Raw genomic sequence first — 19,089 nt, 5'->3', positions numbered from 1 at the left:
GCACTTACCAGTATATACGCAGCTTTCCGAAAGACCGTACGGCTCTAGTGTGCTCTAGTTGCACACTCTAGTTGCGCACTCCAAATAACGTTTGCTCACAATCTCGGAAATAACTCCCCTTACACAGATTTAACCGCGTAAATTGCGTTTAACGCAGCGCGCAGGATCCGTAACGATGGTGCGACCAAGCCAACGGCGTCGGAATCGCCACCCCACGAGCGGGAGCCGAAGGGAGCCACGTTTTGCCGCTGCATCCCACCGAGGTTTGCAAACTGAGAAAGTAATGTAGTAACGGTGACCCGAGTGACCGCGAGCGCCCGCCTGGCCGCTACGCTCCGGGGGAAGGGTAGGGAGGGGGGGAGGCCGCTTACTACCCTGCGCGCTCCTGGGCGGACGGCTGTATCTTGAAACCCATCTGCGGCGGGGGCAGAGTCCTTCCTCCCTGCGCTATGTTTTCCCGGCCTAGTTCACGCTGAAGCGAGCGGCGGGACGAAGGTCAGTTCGCTCGCTGCTGCCGCACTTGCTCTATACAGCGTTTTGAGAGCGCGTTTCCGCGGTTATCGAGCGAGATGGGTTCACATTTGCTTGCGCGCTCGTGAGATCATGCTTGTTTAATTTAGTTAGTATGTCTATGTGTACAAGTTTATACGGCCGATAAAACTACTATCCTTACTTCGTATAGCTGTCCACTAGTTTAATTGCTATCGCAATCGTTGGTTCGCCATTAGGGTGAAACTGCGACTTTTTTTAGAGTAAATTTGCTATTTTTCTTGTGTAGATCAGAGAGAACAAAAAAAATTGTTGGATGACAACTGTAAGCAAGAGGGGCACTACGCCTGCCTGCTCTTAGAGCAAATGGTACATAGACTAAGAGTATGGACAGAAGTAAAGGAGATAGAATAAACAAAAAAGGTGGATATAAGCAAGAATAATGGAAATATACAGACTGGAGAACTACAGCAGAACAAGACACGCATCTGTGTTACAAACAACAGCGTGACGCTGAACGTCAGGCAGATACCCCACAAGTTCGTGAAAAATAGACCACATTAGCGGTCAGATAGAGTGTTTAAACTATACTAGGACATCTGAATGTGTTGCGTTTAAATTACATAAGTGAGCCCCGAGCTTCATCACGTCATGACACATGACTAGTGGGAAAAAGAATGTAACATGTCAGAATGTAGCGAATCATGTTCAAGCAGCATTGAAACTTGTAAAGCTGGCACACCTTTCGTGAAGTCGAAAGCACGAATCATTGTAACCCAAATTGTGAGTTGGGCAACGTAACGATTACGAACAACAAAAGAAACAAATAAAATTGGTCTGTTCTGCAAGAACAGGTTCGGAGATTAGCGCGAAACGCAATGTTAGAAAATGTTGAACTGCTGGGGAATTGTTAACCCACCTTGTACTATGGATTTCGCTGGCATATATTTATACTGCGCTCTTTTTATCGCACGTAGTTTGTTGTATACTGCCACTACATTTACAAAAAAAGCATTTCCATTCCGTGCAATGTGCTTTGATTTTCATTTTGCTCTTTTATTTCCCCTGTGCCTCCCTGCACTGCCTTGCAAACGACAAAGGACCGAGTTACAGGGAGATGGGCTTCTCGATGCGATCAATGCCTCGGTGACATGTGCAACAAAGGTGGATTGCGATCCCGAAAAGCCCTTTCGGGAGCCTGATGGCACGTGCAACAACCTGGCCCATCCCCATTGGGGCAGCGCCGGCTCATGCATGCCACGGGAGCTGCCGCCGGCGTACAATGACTGTGAGTTCATTTGGTCACTTGAACTGGCTGCTTTTATCTAGGGTGAACCTTGTTCCCTCTAAAGATAAACATGGCTGCAATGCTCCACAATAGGTTAGGCCTAATATTTGTGGCCACTTGACATACGCAAGGTTTTTACCACTGCTTAGTTTTGGAATTACCTAGTTAAGGGTACTGCAACTATGGCATTGCTCCCGTACTACAATATTTTACCATGTTCATCAAAAGTAAGCGCTCGAACAAGAAATTCAATAACATGATTTCAAGACTTGTAAGAAAGTACTTCACATGTATATCTGAACCATTTGATCATTACGTAAAATGCAGCAGCATAAGTATAGGCCACATGTTGACAGCTAGCAAACGATAGGTTACTCCTAAAAATATAAATGCACAAACATATGTCTGCATATTACGCTCCATTTTAGTGCCCGGGATGGTGTCACTCGTGTAGTTACCACAAGAAGGATGGAGTTCAACTGCTGTTTTTACCACGACAGTGTTTTATGCCGGGGTCCGCATTAACTTCCTGTAACGGATGTGACGTCGGCGCGAACGCGTAAAATGTTGCCTATTGAGAGGGATGGGGCCGCGATCTAGGAGCGGTAAAGAGCGGATATCATGACCATGGCCTCCGAAATTCGCGGGCGCTGGCTTCTTTTGCATTGTCCCAGTCACACGGAGACAGAGCAATTTCAGAGCTGGGCGTGGCCGGCTCCTCCGCGCCGAGGCGCTCGCAACCGACGGCCATTCATGCATTGGGGAGGCTTCCCGCGGCTCTGGTACTGTTTCCGTGGCTTGGATGAGGCGAGAAAAGAATGCTTTTGAGCAGCTTTACGATCGTTTACTGATCCGGAAATGACGGCTCAAGGTGTACGAGGGGAAAAGTGCATGTGGCGAGTATTTTTTCTCAAATGAGTTTTTTTTTTTTACTATTACAAGTTTCATCTATTACAAGTTTCAAAGCAGTTTCGCCAGCTGATATGGGCGCTTGCTTTCGTCTGTCGTGATTCGGCATGAAGCAAGGCGTCAGAAACCTGTCGCAGTCACCTGTGTACTGAGATCCAGATACACGTTAGAGATCCCTCAGTGGCCAGAATTATTTCGGAGCTCCGAGCTACGGCGTTCCTCCCAATCATATTGCTCTTCATTGTTTTTCTTCTTCTTTTTTTTGCCCGTACATCGAGAATTGTATATTGCGTTAGCGATTATATTGACAATCCAGGCGGTGACATCGACATTTCCTCAGTTGCGCTGAACGCCACCGCCGTATCCGAACAAGGCAACAGCGGAAACGCTCATATTAAGCAGCATGCACAGTTACAACGAAATGAGGTAGAGCGCACGCTAAGGCTAACTGAACCGGCCAAACTCGGCACTCGGCATCGAACATGCTCGCTTCACGCGGTGTCTTCGGCGGCGCTGACGGTGAAAGCGAAAGCTATGGTCGCATTTGGCACAATGCTTCGCGCTCACCAGCGAGGCTTCCCACGTCTCTCTTCCCAACTACCTCCGCCGTGCCACGGAAGCGCAAAATGTGGACACACTTTTAGGAGCAAAACAAGAAGCACTCGGCAGTGAGGGTGGTGGAAGTCGCCGTACGTCTAGTCAGAGCGTCGCCGCCGCTAAGACGGCTCCGGACTGGCGCTACAGGCGCGTATGTGTGTGCGTGCGCGCGTGTCTGTGACGCAATGAGAAGTTCAGCGTATACGTGCGAACGTTGCGCTGACGATAATACGGCGGTCGCGCAGTTTCGTGGTGAGTCTGTTTCCCTCGATACAGTCGTACAGGGCTTTATTCCCAATTTCGACTTTGGGAGGAGGGGGGGGGGGGTGTTACCAGAACGCGGGGGGGGGGGGGGGGGTTGGACACAGGCGGGGGGTGGGGGCGCTCTTTATACCACGTTATTTTATTTTATTAAGACTTAACGCTTTTTTTTCACCAAATGGTGACGTAAAAGCTGCAGAATTCCACTACTTATAACCTTTTAAGCAAGTATAGTAAACCACATCTTACAAGGGAGTTTGTCCTTGTTGGTGCAGCATGTAGAGCTGATATTGTTGCGCGAACACTACTACAACGAAGGTGGGGACAGGCAGGCACGAACGAGCGCTGTTTAGAAGGCCTAAATGTGTGCCTAGTTTTTCGGGAATATAAATTCAGTACTATATTTTAACACCCATGGCATTCTGTCACCACGTTTGAAGATTGCAAGAACATAAGGGACATCATTTAGAGTTTTCGTTTCATTGCACCAGGTTTATTCTTTTTTCTATGCAGAACAAAGTGAAGAAAGTTCTTAATCTACAAGTACAATATCACATCGCACGAGAAAAAAGAATACCAAGCACAATAGGCACAGAGAAGCCATATATCGTAAACAACGCAATTAAAATATAACTAAGAACCAAAAAAAGCCGGCAGATCCCACGCCCTGTGGGAATCGATGTTATGCGAAGCAGTATGCAGGGAGCCTACCAAGTTAACGAAACGATCATGAGAGTCCCAAGACATAAACGGCTGTTTCATAACCTACATGACACGCATGTCATGACCTATCATGTATGTCCGTCATACACTCTTGTCCTATTATGCCAATTTTGGTACATATCAAGTTAACGAAACGACCATGAGAGCACGAAGACGTAGGCGGGCAGATAGATAGATAGATAGATAGATAGATAGATAGATAGATAGATAGATAGATAGATAGATAGATAGATAGATAACTAGATAGATAGATACTCTCAAAGTGGTATATGATCGCCAAGAAATGATTCGCATTTAAAAAGCATATATGCGCATCATGCCCGCTACCATCCGGTACATACGATATCCAACGAAACTACTAAGCCAACTGTGGCTGCCACATTCACAAAATAGTAATTAAAAAAAAAGCTGGGACTACACAATTGCACCATGTCGCCCCGCACGTATCTACAATACCCGACGTGGTTTCTTGGTTCACATCATATAGGTTTGGTTTCGTTTGGTGCATATATGTATAGCACAACCCGCTACGGGGGATTGGCTTTGAATCGGGCGACAGTGAGTAGAAAAGGGCAGAATACTTAAATAGGATTTTCTTATTTAAGAATGAGATCTGAAATGAATTCTTACCATTAATATCAAATTTCATGCATATTATCTTAAAATTTTAAGTTAATATTTTTATTTTCATGTAGGCTTGGTCCACAAACTGCAAATATTCATCCTTTTCTTCGTCTGTTGGGGATACTCGAAGCTTCCATAGAAATTTTCATCGGAACGTCGACATGGGCCGGCGTCATGTGTCATCTATCTGATGTTAAGAGCCTGTTCATGGTGGAAAAGCTTCTTTCAACGGCAGTAGTTCCTACGGGAAGAAGCAGTGTCTTCATTGCAGCTGATGACAAAGCAGGGAACATTCTCTTTCTCTCGACTTCGCACGCAAGCATTAGCAGTGCTTGCTGTGAAGCCAGCTCTCCAGAATACGGTCTGTAAATTCTGCTCATTCCCCAGTCTAGTCGTTCGGAGCTTAACGATAATGATAGCAGTGTGCCACATTGTAAATTTTACGACTAAGTGCAGGGGTAGTGCTCGTACTGTACGTATTGTGCATACGAGTACGTTGACTTAAACATGAAAAACAGAAAGACCGAACATGAATCTCGCATCTCATTCACGCGCAAGCGTTTAACGCAACCTCAAGGATTCTCCGCTCCCTGCAGGTTGCAGTGCAGCACTGTCGTCTGCGCGCTGAACATCAAAATTAGGCCTCAAAATTAAGGCCACGTAGCGTCCACCTCTGCAAAGAGTAAATATTTCTTAAAGGGACCACCACAGTCCATGGGTTCAGCGTAATTTTTTTTCCAGGATGAGTGCCTCTGGAAAAGTGGGGAGGGGGGGGGGGGTTGGTCCGGAATAATTTTTGGAGGGCTGTCCAGAGCCTCCTGGGGGGATGGGGGGGGGGGGCGTGAGGGGTGTGTGTATAAATCCCTACAGTCGTACGGAGTTTGGTGCGTGCCGCTCGGATAATCTTTTGACGTTGCCGCTGTCGCCACAATTTTAGCGATGCCTCTGTTTGCTTCAATGAATACAACAGCGTTTTCCCCCAAAAGTTAACTGGAACGCCCATGCATTTCGTCGGACACTTTGACAATTAATATCTCGAAACTCCAGAGAATATCTCCAAAAGTCCAGAGAATTCATTTCAAGTTGATACGCCTTGAGAACTCAGCGGCTATAATTCGTAGAATGAAAGATGTGCTGTAAATTAATTAATTAAAAAGTTAATTAACGTAATTATGTCAATTTTTTCAATTTTTCAATTAGGCGTTTTGATTTCTCGTGTAAGTAATTGCCGCCTCATCAAGGATTATAATTGTGCTATCTGCCACAGGCAATTTTTAAAATTTTGGTGCAGTTAAAATGAAACACCCTGTATATAATTACCCACACACGTCCAATTAAATAATGTACCAGTCCTCCTGCATACATTCAAGGGTAATGTGACGGCAGTTAAAGCTTTGCAAATGTTGATATTCTTGCACGGCTGCAATAATTTCCGGTAAAATGGACGAATTCCAGAAGCAGACTGCAAGCGCTAAGTTTATTCATACAAACCACAACTTAATCAAATCCCAATGTCATGCAAGATCGACACGGTGTACTTTAGCTACGCAGTGCCATGAAGCCTGCGTAATCTCCTTCAACTTTAGGGTGGGCTGTTTGCTAAACGTTGTTCTGTGTGGTGGCTGTCCTATGCAAAAATATGGTTGATGCCTCTTTAATATATAAGAATCAGTAGAACGTGAAAGTGAAACGTGTCTTCACAGCAGCTGTTGCATGTTTGCATCGTGAACTAACGGTCCGCTACAGCGAAAGGCTCACGATTTGCGATGCGGCGACAATGTTGAAGGTTTGCTTGACGCGTGGCGTTCTGTTGGCGTCCTGCTCCCGAGTCACTCCGGCAAAGGTGCGATCATTTTGGTCCTTCTCCGTAGTGTCTTGGGCAGCCAGTTCAGTTGCGACGCGCTCAAATTAAGGAATTCGAGTGGCTGAGTTCGCAGCGTGCGCCGCGGACGCCGCGGGAAGGCCTTCTGCTTCACGCTGGCTTGTCTCTCGCCGTACCAAGGCGAGTTGCCCGTCGACGTCGTTGCCTTTCTGCGCCACTTAGCGCCGCAGTTTTCTTAGTTGGTGCCATCGCAAGCGAAGCTGTAGGTGGCGTATAAGCATTTATGATGCATGTTTACGCTGCATTGCGTAGGTGACGAGGCGTCACAAGCTAATCGGATACGAAAAAGAAACCATGTGCTGAAACTGCGTCGTCATCTCAGCAGAAGGCATACACCAGGCTACACCGCGTTGCATGGAGCCGCCGCTGCGCTGAGACTACCGAAGCGCTCACTATCGGCACTCGTTCATGATGCACCACACTGATGCAGTGTCATGATGGAGCACGGCGCTTCACCGCGCCTAGATTGCGCTATTATACCTGTCTAGAGAGATCATATTTTACGCGTTCGCACGGACGTTACACCCGTTACGGGAAGTTGATGGCATGCCCCGACATAAAACACGTTCGTGTTAAAATGGTATTTTCGCCCTAATTGGCAAACAATTGACCGCGACAGAAAGTATTAGCGTTGCACTTGGGTTCTTCGGACCGTGTTCTAGCTATGCGCTTCTCCGACAGATTGACGCGACGCAACGAGCAAAGCAGCTGCTACTGGGCAGAAGGAACAGCGCCCTCATACCTGCTACGCAGAATGAAGCGTCATTTCCTTCTCTCTCTCGCTCACACACAACCTTCCCCTGACCCTTGGGGATGGCGCTGAAGCCGTCGGGCCTCGATGTTGCTCGAGATGTGACCGTCGGAAGAGCGTCGGTGTTAATCAGCACTCAGTGGAATGTCAGAAATTCTTAGCTTCACCTTCACTCTCCGTTCCGCTCAGACCACTGCATACATACACTCGCTCAAAAAGAACGGTAGTGTGCTTATGCCAACACTCATGCCAGCAGGCAGAACGTTGGCAAAACGGAAATCAGAACGCTGTACTGGCTGCGCCCCCTTTAGGTGCGTCCGCCTTGCTTCGTCGCTTTTGAAGTCAACGCACTCCGCATCCATGGAGATCCTCTAACCCGCATGCTGGCGGTGCATGCGCCGTCGATAGCGGGACAGCACGCTGCCGGTGATGGCAGGAAGCGGCTCGAGCGTCTGTATATCCGAATGAAATGAAAAGCCGATGCATAATTTACTTGCTTGCTTTCTCATTTCTATTATCTGGTGGCAGATCACCGATCGTAATTACGCATCTTCACAAATGAAGAGCACAAAATGCAGACAACAACGGCGACAATGAGCAGTAGTAATCATCCTGTTTGCGTAGTTGTCCGCATTTTATGCTGTTTACTTACTTAGGTGGATCACCTGAGCAGAAGAATCAGCCGCTCTGCTAATTTATATTTACGCACTTTGCGCTTACTCAGCAGGAAAAAGTAGAGTACACATGATAATTGCACCAGCATTCACCCCTATTCGTGTGGAGGAAGAAGAAGAAGAAGAAGAGAACGTTTATTTTCAAAAGCATTTTGGTGGAATGGTGAGATGTTCGTTTGTTCGAGTACACTGCGGTGACCGCAAGTCTACCCGAGATAAGATGTACAGTTGAATATTGCGAACGACAAATTCGCTAGTTTACACTATCTTGCTTGTTTAGAGGGCCGACATTTGACAAAACACCAACACTGAAATAACAAAAGGCTTAGGACAACACCAGGACAAGCAGGCAGCTAAGTGAAACACTGCCCGAGCAATCAATTTTGTAATCTTGTATATTTTTATCCGTTATTATATCATTCAGTTCAAGCCGATATCTCAACAAATGCCTATGACGCTGCAGGTAAATACGATCTCGTCAAACAGATGTATCTCAAGTTATCGTGCACGATAAGGAAGCTCGTCACAAACTTGCGAAACCATGTGCTTTGCGAGATACCTCTGTCCCTGTAGTTCTAAATGTGCTAGCCTAGTTTTCTAATGATACCGTAGCATGTTATCATCGCATGTCGGTGAAAGGGACATTTTTATGCAAGTGAGAACTTTCTCGGCGTTAGAGAAGTAGCTCCATAAACCTTCCTTTCAAGACAAAACGTGTAAGAATTCGACTCTTGTTCTCAGCACCATTTCGTTATGTGCAAATAGAAAACGAAGTATCACTTCGGCTACACTTGTGAAATTTGAAGGGCTCTCTAGTATCGTTAAAGGTGCAGGAAATTACTTGATCGTGTTCCGAGCTCTCCTCACTTCATTGAAACGAAGTGCTTCATATATACTCGACGCAGCCCGTTAGGGCGTTCAGAAGTTGGCACAGACTTAATGAAAGATCCGATAAAAACATTCGCAACTACAGAATCGATGGATAAGTGCTACTACCTCACTTCATGTGGTTGGTCCTCTGTGCACGCTCAAAAACATCATTGCAGGCGTGTATTCCGTGCGGAAATCCGTTAGCGGCCATCCGCTGCCCAGTGCCAGGCTGGTGTCCATGACGATCCACCCGCAAAGGCGCACCGATGACCGGCATCTGACAAATATAGGTGTGATGTTTGGCCAATTAGTCACGCATGACATATCACTGGCTGGACCCGCCCTTCTAGGACAACTGGAGACCGATTTCGGTAAGCAATTTCAGCAACGATTTTGCGGGTTTTCTTCTATCCTATATATCAAGTATAGTACACCAGCAGTCGTTGACCTTTTTGAACACAAATGAATTCGGTCCTATTCACAACATCTGCACGAAATCTGCGCAGCTTGGTGCCTAAATTTTTCATCGTTTTCGCAGCAGTATATTTTAAGCATCATGTAAATGCCTCTGTCAACGTCATATATCATAGACCGTCGAAAACGATATACGGTCTGAGATTTTTAATTTTATTTTCTTGAATGCAAGATGAGCGTACATACATTCACGCCTTTAAACAAAACAGAACTATTTTGACCTAATATACTTCACCACGATTGTGCACAGCTTTCAACTTTTTTGAATTTGAAGAACAAGCTGCTCGGATACAAGTGCTAATTTTGTGGCGTGCTCATTTTTATTCTCAATTTAAACTCAGTATTACCTCCCGCGCACTGCTTCTAGCATAGCGTTCTGCTCTCCGGCATTACTACCGATGGCAATGCTTACTCGGCAATTCGTTTAGCCCGCGTCACCCCAGGAGCCTGTGGGTAGGTATCTGTCGGCCAACGACTGGATAATGTCCCGCACCGTGGAGTCTTCTCGTTTGGCTTCGTGCAACATCCTATCCATAGCTAGTCTCTGGTTGGATTTGGAAGCCGATTCGTCTAGGAGCTGCTTCAGGAGGTCCCACTTGCCTCCCGTGTGCATTTGCCCATGGACAGAATTACAAAGCTCGTCTCACGGTTGCATAGCGAGCGTGCGACAGTGTTCCTCAATGGTGCGATTTAGTTCTGGCATCCTCTTACGGAGTCTACGATTGAGCCGTTGACCATTCCACCTGGCCAGGAGAGCAGCATTTGTCTTGCAGAGGTGAGCGAGACGGCTGTCCATCCTGTCCACCTTGAGGTCCCTGCGGACCGTCTTGGTGGCGGACTCGACGTCCCTTTTCAACTGCAACAACTATTCTTTACAATCTGTGGGATCCGCCGTCTTTCCCTCCCTGATTTTTCGAAAGAGATCCCAATCCGTGACCCTAACTTTAATAATTTTAGCCAGGCATTGGGAATGGTTTCGATTAGCGAATGCTCGACCTTGCGCATCGAGTGTACGGCAAAAGAACATCGCTTGGACACGAGGAAGCAAATGCCCCACCTGCCTGCGCCAAAGACGAAGTGAGACCTGTAACCCTGCAGGGAAACTGTCTCCCCGAGAGTCCTGTAATAAAATGACGTGCGGTTTACGCTCGTGTGAACGAATGAACTGCTGCAGGACCGCCTTTTTCGGCAGGAACCCGGCGCAGTTCCACTTCCAGATTAGGAATTCGTTATCCTGACCCGCTATGTTCGGAGGTTTTGCTTGGCCTTTCATATGGGGAACAGCATCTAAAATCCTCTGCTTCTGAGGGTACACCATTTCTAACCGAACCCGAATACCCGGGGATTGACTCTCCGAGAGCGACCCTAGTTTCGAGGGTGCTGTGCACCGACTCCCTAACCTCCTTCATGGAGTTCCTAATCTCGCTTTTGAATTCCTCGAGGTCCCCTTCTCCCTCAACGGGGTCCGCGAAGGCCCGCTGCTTGGTGGACCGCGCCTGCTCCTGCGTTTCCGCGGGCATTTCCCTGAGGGCCTGCGCGGGCGGCACGGATGAACCCGACTTCCGGAATGACTCGAACTCGGCCCTGAGCTGCTGCAACGCGGCTCTGAACTGCGCGTTCTCGTGCTCTAAGTGCGCGACTCTAGAATTGCTCTGCGCTGGCGGCGAACCCTTCGTTACCTTTGGAGGCTTTGCATTGCCATGGTGAGATAAATTTTAGCCAACCCTAAGGTATTACAAAAGTAAACTACCAAGAGAATTTAACAAGCTTTTCACATTTAGAAACTCTCCAATGTGTCAGCAAACAGTTGCTTATAGTCGCAGTACAATGATTTTCCAAAAGAAGAATGGCGTGCAATCTTGCGTGGCCCTATCGTCTCAGCATTGACTTACAATTTATTGTGTTAGCATTAAGAGTTTCAAAGTGAAAAAAAGTGTATGTTGGTGGTAAGCGTGGGACCCCGGTCACGCGGTGTGAGTTTAGATATATATACGGCAACTGACGCTGGTCTGCTCCGGACCACCATCAGTTGCACTTCTCTCATCGTGCACAGGGAGAACGTGTGTCGAGTGAGCTCCTGAATAACACTTTGCTATGTGGTGAATGCGGTGTAAATAATGGATCGGGTAGTTTAAATAGGTGCGACGTAATGCTAATGCACTTTTGTACTAACGCAAACAATGTAGCATGCAATAATGGTTCGACGGTGCCAAGACAAAAAAAAAAGCCGCTTTTATATGTTATGACATTTAAGAGGAACAAAAGCAAAGCAAGAGAAACGACATTTAAACAACAGTTTGCCTGCTCGAGTTATGCTCTTGGTGCAGCGCTTGCTAATGTTGTACAATGAAGAAGACGCCGGTAGAGGCGTCGCTGCGTTTTTATTTACGTGGTTGCAGATATTTTGACATATAATGTCCAATCGGAGCGGCCCTCATTTTAATCATTACAGATGAAGGTATGCAATTATTGTGGGAAGAATATTTAAGAGAGGAGAGCCTTTCTCTCTGCTCCCATTTGAGCAATAAATATTTCAGCAAGAACTCTCATCAACTTTAGTGAGACACTGTGGTTTTGAGCGAACATTGTGGCATTCACTTTTGCCATAATTGACGCATACGCTGAAATTATACAAGGTGTGAACCTTATTTATTTATTTTTTATTAATTTAACGACACCTTACAGACCCCTAGAGGCATTAATTGTGTAAGGGGGGAGAGTACAATAAAAATATGACTTATGCAATAGTTAGAATACATATGTGAAAACATATTGAGCAATACTTAGCCCAACTTCCCTTGTCCTCACCTGTACTGAAAATATACCTTGATCCATCAGGTAAATATAATGTTCTCTCTCACTATATGCGCTGTGCTGTGAGTGCATCACCTCACAGCGCATGTGGCCATGTTTCTGCAGCTGCAGGGCTCTTGATTACGTTCCGTGAATATGGCAGGCTCTCATATATGCTGTCATTGCTCTTAGATCCATTATGCAAGGCTCATCGTGATTCCAGCTGCACACTACAACAAGGTAGTTGGTGCGCATTGCGCGCTTGGCACATGCAGCTATGCCGGCAGTTATTTCTCAGAACATCTACAGTCGAATTGTTTATGAGCAATCACCATGAAGAAAAGTTTGCCAGTGCAGTTGACTAGCTCCACTAGTTTCCGCTGAAATTCCTGACGGAAGTAATGCTACTCGATATATTCTCGCGTTCATCTTTGTAAGAGTTGCGGATGGATTTGTTCAATGTTGTTGCGAATGGGACACTGCACACTGTGTCAGACATTTAGCCCTATAGTGCAAGAAAAGCTTACGCTTTTTCCATCTCACGCTCGAGCCTCGTAACATTGTGTGAGGGATGTTAGGAACTGATGCGACGGTTCGGCTGTGCTGGGCATTTGGTAAACTTGTGCCACCACCCAGTACCTAGATGCTGGTGTCATGGCAGATTGTAACGCATGCGTTGAAAGTACCGGTAATGTTTGAATATTTCGGCGCACATAATTGGCACCACCTGTTGCAGTGTTGAGTAAATGACAAATTTCACAGGTCACCTAACAGGTTGAGGCACATTACGCTGTTGTCATTCACGAACTATAGCGTGGAAACTGATTTCCCAAAAGAGGCGAGATGTGTGCACTTTTTTTTGCCATGATAACTATTATGGGCTTTTGACGTGTTTTCACATGTCTCCTGAGTCGTCATTATCCCTGCGCAGAACATGACAAGACGAATATACACTGAAAAATTCGTGCGGACGTGGCAGTGCAGAATTCCACAACTTAAAATAACAGATTTACTTAGAGAGCACGTACATATGTAGTATATAGATCCGCAGAAGGCTTTAGATTCAGCATCACGAGGGGCCTTCAAAAACGACAGCACAAAAATGTATACAGATTCTTGGACCATGTTACACAAGTTGCGTTCCATATACATAGGCTCGCACTGATCTGCGCAGCCGGAACCACTACTGTCAGTAAGCAGCGCATTTTTACTTTCACCTCACACATTACAGGCAATTATCCACACGGTGTCACAACGATGCTTCGCTAAGTCTTGTGTTGCACATTCCTCCCTTGAAATAAAATGGTTTACTGCGTCTATACATCATAGATATACATACGCGCAAGAGAAGCCCGATATATATTTCATTCTTGGGTCATTCCCATGCACCATATACCTTACTAGCTTGCAAATACTGTTGTGTAGGTAACTTCATCTGAGAATAATAAACGAAACAAACATTGAAACTGTCACGCCGAGCCGTGCCTATCAAGTCCTTCCACAAGGCATGTTACGGCGTGTTCTTTCTTTTTTTCGTCCTACTATTGACAACCACAGGACCGGGCCCCAACCCTACGTGCCTTGAAGGACCGGAGTGCATGCCCATCGAGGTGCCTGAGAACGACGACTTCTACGCGCAGTTTAACGTCACGAAGATCGGCATGATGCGGACGTACACGTGCAACAAGTGCAGAAATGGTGAGCAGATAATCCTGCACACCACGGTTTTGTTCTTGACGCAGATTGCATGAGCTGTACAACCGTAGAATACATACTATGCGACCTATAAATTTCGAAAGGGAAACAGCAAGGCTATGTGCAGTCTGAGCCAGAGTTCTTTTGAGGTGAGCCTATCTATAAGTTCTTCAGCAGCCGAGGTGAGCTCTCGCTAAACGTTTGCTAGAGGCCAGCGTGCTTTAGAGATTGGTTGAAAACCTCTGAAACATTTGCAGTATTCTCACACGTATAAGGTTTTCCATTCTTCTGCTAATATTGTATTATTACGCCAATTAAACAAGCTGTGGAATTCTTAAATATCGCTCTTCGTTCAGTAAAACCTCTTTGCAAAGTTGTGTTGATATTTCATAACAGCGTGAGCTCGCAACCATGCTGGTATTTTGGTTTGAAGAACTTTTACGGAACATTTAGGTGATATATGATGCACAAGTTATTAATTACTCCATTATGCAGCACAACGCTCAAGTAATCTAAAACATATTACCTTGAGGCATCCAGAATGCGCGGTAATGAATTGTTTGTTTAATAAACACTGCTGTGCTTCTTGCTATATGTTCATAGCTAAAACCTGAGCAGGAAAACAGGACAGGGCAAAACACACAACTGGACAACTGAATTTTTAAGTTTAGTTTGCAGAGGGTGTGGTGCTCTATTAGCAATAAGCATTTCAAACTAATTTCATTATTTATAACACGAAATTTGTAGCTTCTACGTACGTTCTTTGAGGGTACGCCTTTAGCGTGACTTTGCATAGAGACAGGCTGATTTTCCGACGTTTATTTTAAACCAATGGGATCAGAACGTGCTCCGAGTGTTAAATGGTAATAAAGAGAACATCAGTGTTTTCTTTATATTAGATGGAAATAGTATAGTTAACTATTGTACTATGAAGCCGGCGTTCATTTTATGTGTGACGTGGCAGCAGCTAAGTAGGTCAATAAAAGCAATGAAAAATAAACCATGGGGTCCTGTTACTTCGGGAAGAACCACTACTAATTGTGGCAAGGACTTCATGGGTCAGCAATTGACGATAACGTACGTATAGGCTGTTTCTTTCATAATAATGCCAGTCATCCAGCATCTCGTTAAGTTATCTAAGGTTACTTGGGCAAAGAATCTCGAGAATCTCTCACAGAACAACGAAAAGAAGGGTACTATGCAGGACTTGTACAACGTACAACATGCAAGCTAATTTCGAGATCTGTACTGAATAAATCCATGTCAGGAGGTCAGGTGTATATCACGCTATCGTATTAATGAACTATAAAAGCCTTCGCGGATTATGCTAATCTTACAATTAACACTTTAAAGACAGCGAAATTCTATAAGGAAATTCGCCCACCCTTCGGAAGCACTAGGGTTCTATGTGCTGGATCACCTCCTCGCTCAAACGTAGCAGCGTTCGAGCGAGGTCTCGCAGGCTGTATTAAAGGCAAGTTTATGGAATCTTATAACATGTTTACAAACTACATATTTCTAATTCCGTCCGGCGTTTCATCAATGCTCAACATAAAGACACAATCCCATATAACATTATACATTCACATAATTATTGAGCAGACACTTTCCAAGATGTTGAGATTGTCAAAATAATAAAGGTCCTAGCCTAAATCGAGAACGCGAATTCATGAACCATCAAGGCAAGACATTCGCAAAGAATATCTGGAAAAAGTTCAGCAGACATCAGCTTAGCTATGCGTTCGCTCAGCAACTGTTGCCTCTTCGCTGCAACGGCAGCTCCCCTGCGCCAGAATTATTCACAATAGCCATCGCTTGCGTCTGTAGACTCCAACAAATGCTTCGAAAAAAAAAGAATATTTGACAACTTTGAATGGTGAGTTCTAGAGTCTAATATATTTCGAATACCAAAGACAATTCTATTTGTATTCAAAATTTCATATTTTCGGATGCTCCTAAAGAACGATATCCGTACCTTCGCATCGCGATGCCTATTTCTCACTATCGTATTACTGTCTGCTAGGTGCTGGTTAGCGTACTTGGTAGAATGACTATAGGCGATACTGCCAGTTCGAGACACAGAGGGAACTTTTTTCTTCAATTGTCCGTGAGGTAAATCTTCCTTCCTGAGATAATTTTCAGTGGATAGCAACTTTTTGGACGGGACTTCGTCTGCATTGGGGTGTTGAGCCGAATTACTTGACTGCTGAATGCACGACTTGATCCACTTGCACCATTCAATAGACAACAGGTGAATTTGAGAACTTCCTCTTTTGATGTGCAGGCCCCATGGACCAGATGAACCAGCAGACATCGTACGCGGACCTATCTCAAGTGTACGGATTCAATACTCAAGTCACAACCTCCGTGCGAAAATTCCGAAGTGGTACGTACGCAAAAGAGTGGGAGATGAAAGAGATGCTTTCTACATTAAAAATTACAAGCATACATGGCCTTACGGATTACTGAAGAGAGTCCTGACGTCATTATCGTCAGCATTATCTCGGTCATATTCGCACTTGTACATTGTGGAATGAAAATTCCATCATCTATTTGCTGTAGCATGAAAATGGCGCGAAACTATTAAAATACGTCAGAATCCTGCTATATCCATACCAGACATTTAGCTGAAAGGCCATGTTGCGCATATTGTAATGTTTACCGCTGGTAAGCATATACAGGGTGTTTCAGCGAACGCTTTCAAAATTTATTTAAGGTTGACTGTGGCAGATAGCCCAATTCTAGTTAATGGGCTGGCCTACTGGAAGAGGCGGACATTACTTGCCCAAGAAATCGAAATGCATAATTGACTAATTAACAAATATTCACTAATTAAGTTTTTAACTAATTACCTTGATGGCCCATATTGCAATTTACAAATTGTAGCCGTGGAGTTCGCAAGGCTTAGACAGCCTTGCGAGTTGGTGGTCAACACACCCACTTAGAATTAATTCTCAGGATGACAACAGATTCTAGATATTAATTCCCGAACTTTGCGGAGAAATGCATTGGCGTTCCAGCTAATTTTGTGCTTCAATGCATAAAGCGACGTTTTGTAAGAACCTAACTGGAACGCCAATGCATTTCTCCGAAAAGTTCGGGAATTAATATCTCGAAACTGGTGTCATCCCGAGAATTCGTTCCAAATGGATCTGCCTTGCGAACTCCACGGCTACAAAAATTGCAATATGGGCCATCAGGTAATTAGTTAAAATCTTAATTAGTGAATTTCTGTTAATTATTCGATTACGCATTTCAATTTCTTGTGCAAGTAATGTCCGCCTCTTCGAGTAGACCAGCTCATGAACTAGAATTGTGCTATCTACCACAGGCAACCTTTAAGAATTTTTGAAAGCGTTCGCTGAAACACCCTGTATATTGTTACGGGGAGAAAATATATGTATTTGCAATATATACAGTTAGAGGGTTGTAGCTCTGTGGCCAGGGTGACATCATCTACCGAGCTCCGAGACACTTCAGCCTCTTCTCCAACCAACGTCATTTTGTCTACAGCGGTACAAACTCGTACGTGACATTAACCCCCCGGCGGCAGAAGAATCGTCTCGATGCTTCTTATGGTGTCGAATCAGCGTGCGAGTTATATGTCTTTAATCGCAAAACGTGCACGATATCAGTTCCTGGGGTGGTAGAAGACTTCGAATTCACAGGTGAGATCTCATATGTCAGGCTGGTGATTTGGCGAAGAACTCGGTATGGCCCGACGTATCGTGGCAGCAGTTTTTCGCAAAGGCCGACGCGACGGGAGGGTACCCAAAGCAGAACAAGGGACCCAGGGCTGAAATAAGCGCCCCGACGACGACTGTCGTAACGGTGCTTCTGGATAGTCTGAGATGCCAGAAGACGGTCACGGGCAATACGACGTGCTGCGGCCGCGCGAACAATGGCGTCGTGAGCATAGAACGGGGTAGTGGTGGCATCAAAAGGGAGCAGTGAGTCGAGAGGCAGGAGAGGGTGACGGCTATATAGTAGATAGAACGGGGAATAACCAGTAATATCGTGACGCGACGAATTGTATGCAAACGTCACGAAAGGTAAGGTGCAGTCCCAATCCCCGGTGATCATCACACACGTACAGGGAGAGCATGTCCGTAAGTGTACGGTTGAGACGCTCGGTAAATCCGTTTGTCTGTGGGTGGTAAGCCGTCGTGAACTTGTGGGACGTTGAGCAAGAGCGAAGAAGGTCGTCGACAACCTTAGAAAGAAAACAGAGGCCTCTATCGGTGAGTAGCTGACGTGGGGCACCATGATGTAGGATCACTTCATGGAGGAGAAAATCAGCCACATCAGTTGCGCAGCTTGTAGGGAGGGCCCGCGTTATGACATAACGCGTGGTATAGTCCGTCGCAACAGCCACCCACTTGTTGCCCGAGGATGAGGTAGGAAATGGGCCAAGGAGGTCCAGGCCGACGCGGAAAATAGGCTCACTGGGGATATCTATAGGCTGAAGGTGGCCAGCGGGAGACAATGGAGGCTTCTTGCGGCGTTGGAAAAGTTCGCAGGCAGCGACGTAGCTTCGAACAGAGCGATATAGCCCAGGCCAGAAAAATCGTCTGCGCACACGGTCGTAAGTACGGCAGACACCCAAATGACCAGCAGAAGCGCATCGTGTAACTGCGAGAGAATTGTCGAGCGCAGATGCTGGGGAACGACGAGGAGCAGTTCAGCACCATGTTGATTCATATTGCGTCGATATAAGGTCCCGTCCTGGAGAACAAACATACGGAGAGAAGCGTCCTGTTGCTCCGAGGTAAGGCGTTCGATGATGGATCGCGAATATGGGTCACGACGCTGCTGGTCGGCGATGCGTGAGAAGGCGGAGATCGACAAAACGCAGGTATCTGTATCGGTTTCGGTGCCATCGGGTGGGTCGACAAGGTAGCGGGAGAGGCAGTCGGCGTCCTTATGTAGCTGCCCAGATTTGTAGGACACGGAAAACGTGTACTCTTGCAGGCGTAAAGCCCAGCGGCCAAGACGGCCTGTCGGGTCTCTGAGTGAGGATAGCCAACATAAGGCATGGTGATCTGTCACGACGGTGAAA

At 46.0% G+C, this 19,089-nt stretch overlaps 1 protein-coding gene across 5 annotated transcripts in view; it reads left to right on the top strand.

The window, feature by feature from the left end:
* LOC119431833 (peroxidase-like) overlaps positions 1-19,089 on the top strand; it is a 219,545-nt gene that overhangs the window by 114,626 nt on the left and 85,830 nt on the right. For 4 of the 5 annotated variants that reach the window (XM_049657755.1, XM_049657754.1, XM_049657758.1 and 1 more), the window contains 4 exons: positions 1,590-1,777; positions 9,245-9,439; positions 13,893-14,033; positions 16,315-16,416. In XM_049657755.1, coding sequence (XP_049513712.1) covers positions 1,590-1,777; positions 9,245-9,439; positions 13,893-14,033; positions 16,315-16,416 — 626 coding nt within the window. The remainder of the gene's footprint in view (positions 1-1,589; positions 1,778-9,244; positions 9,440-13,892; positions 14,034-16,314; positions 16,417-19,089) is intronic. The other variant, XM_049657757.1, reaches the window with a different exon arrangement.

The sequence above is a fragment of the Dermacentor silvarum genome, chromosome 10, assembly GCF_013339745.2.
Source record: "Dermacentor silvarum isolate Dsil-2018 chromosome 10, BIME_Dsil_1.4, whole genome shotgun sequence".
NCBI lineage: Eukaryota > Metazoa > Arthropoda > Arachnida > Ixodida > Ixodidae > Dermacentor > Dermacentor silvarum.
The sequence above is the reverse complement of the archived record's forward strand: the minus strand, read 5'-3'. Positions and strand labels throughout refer to the sequence as shown.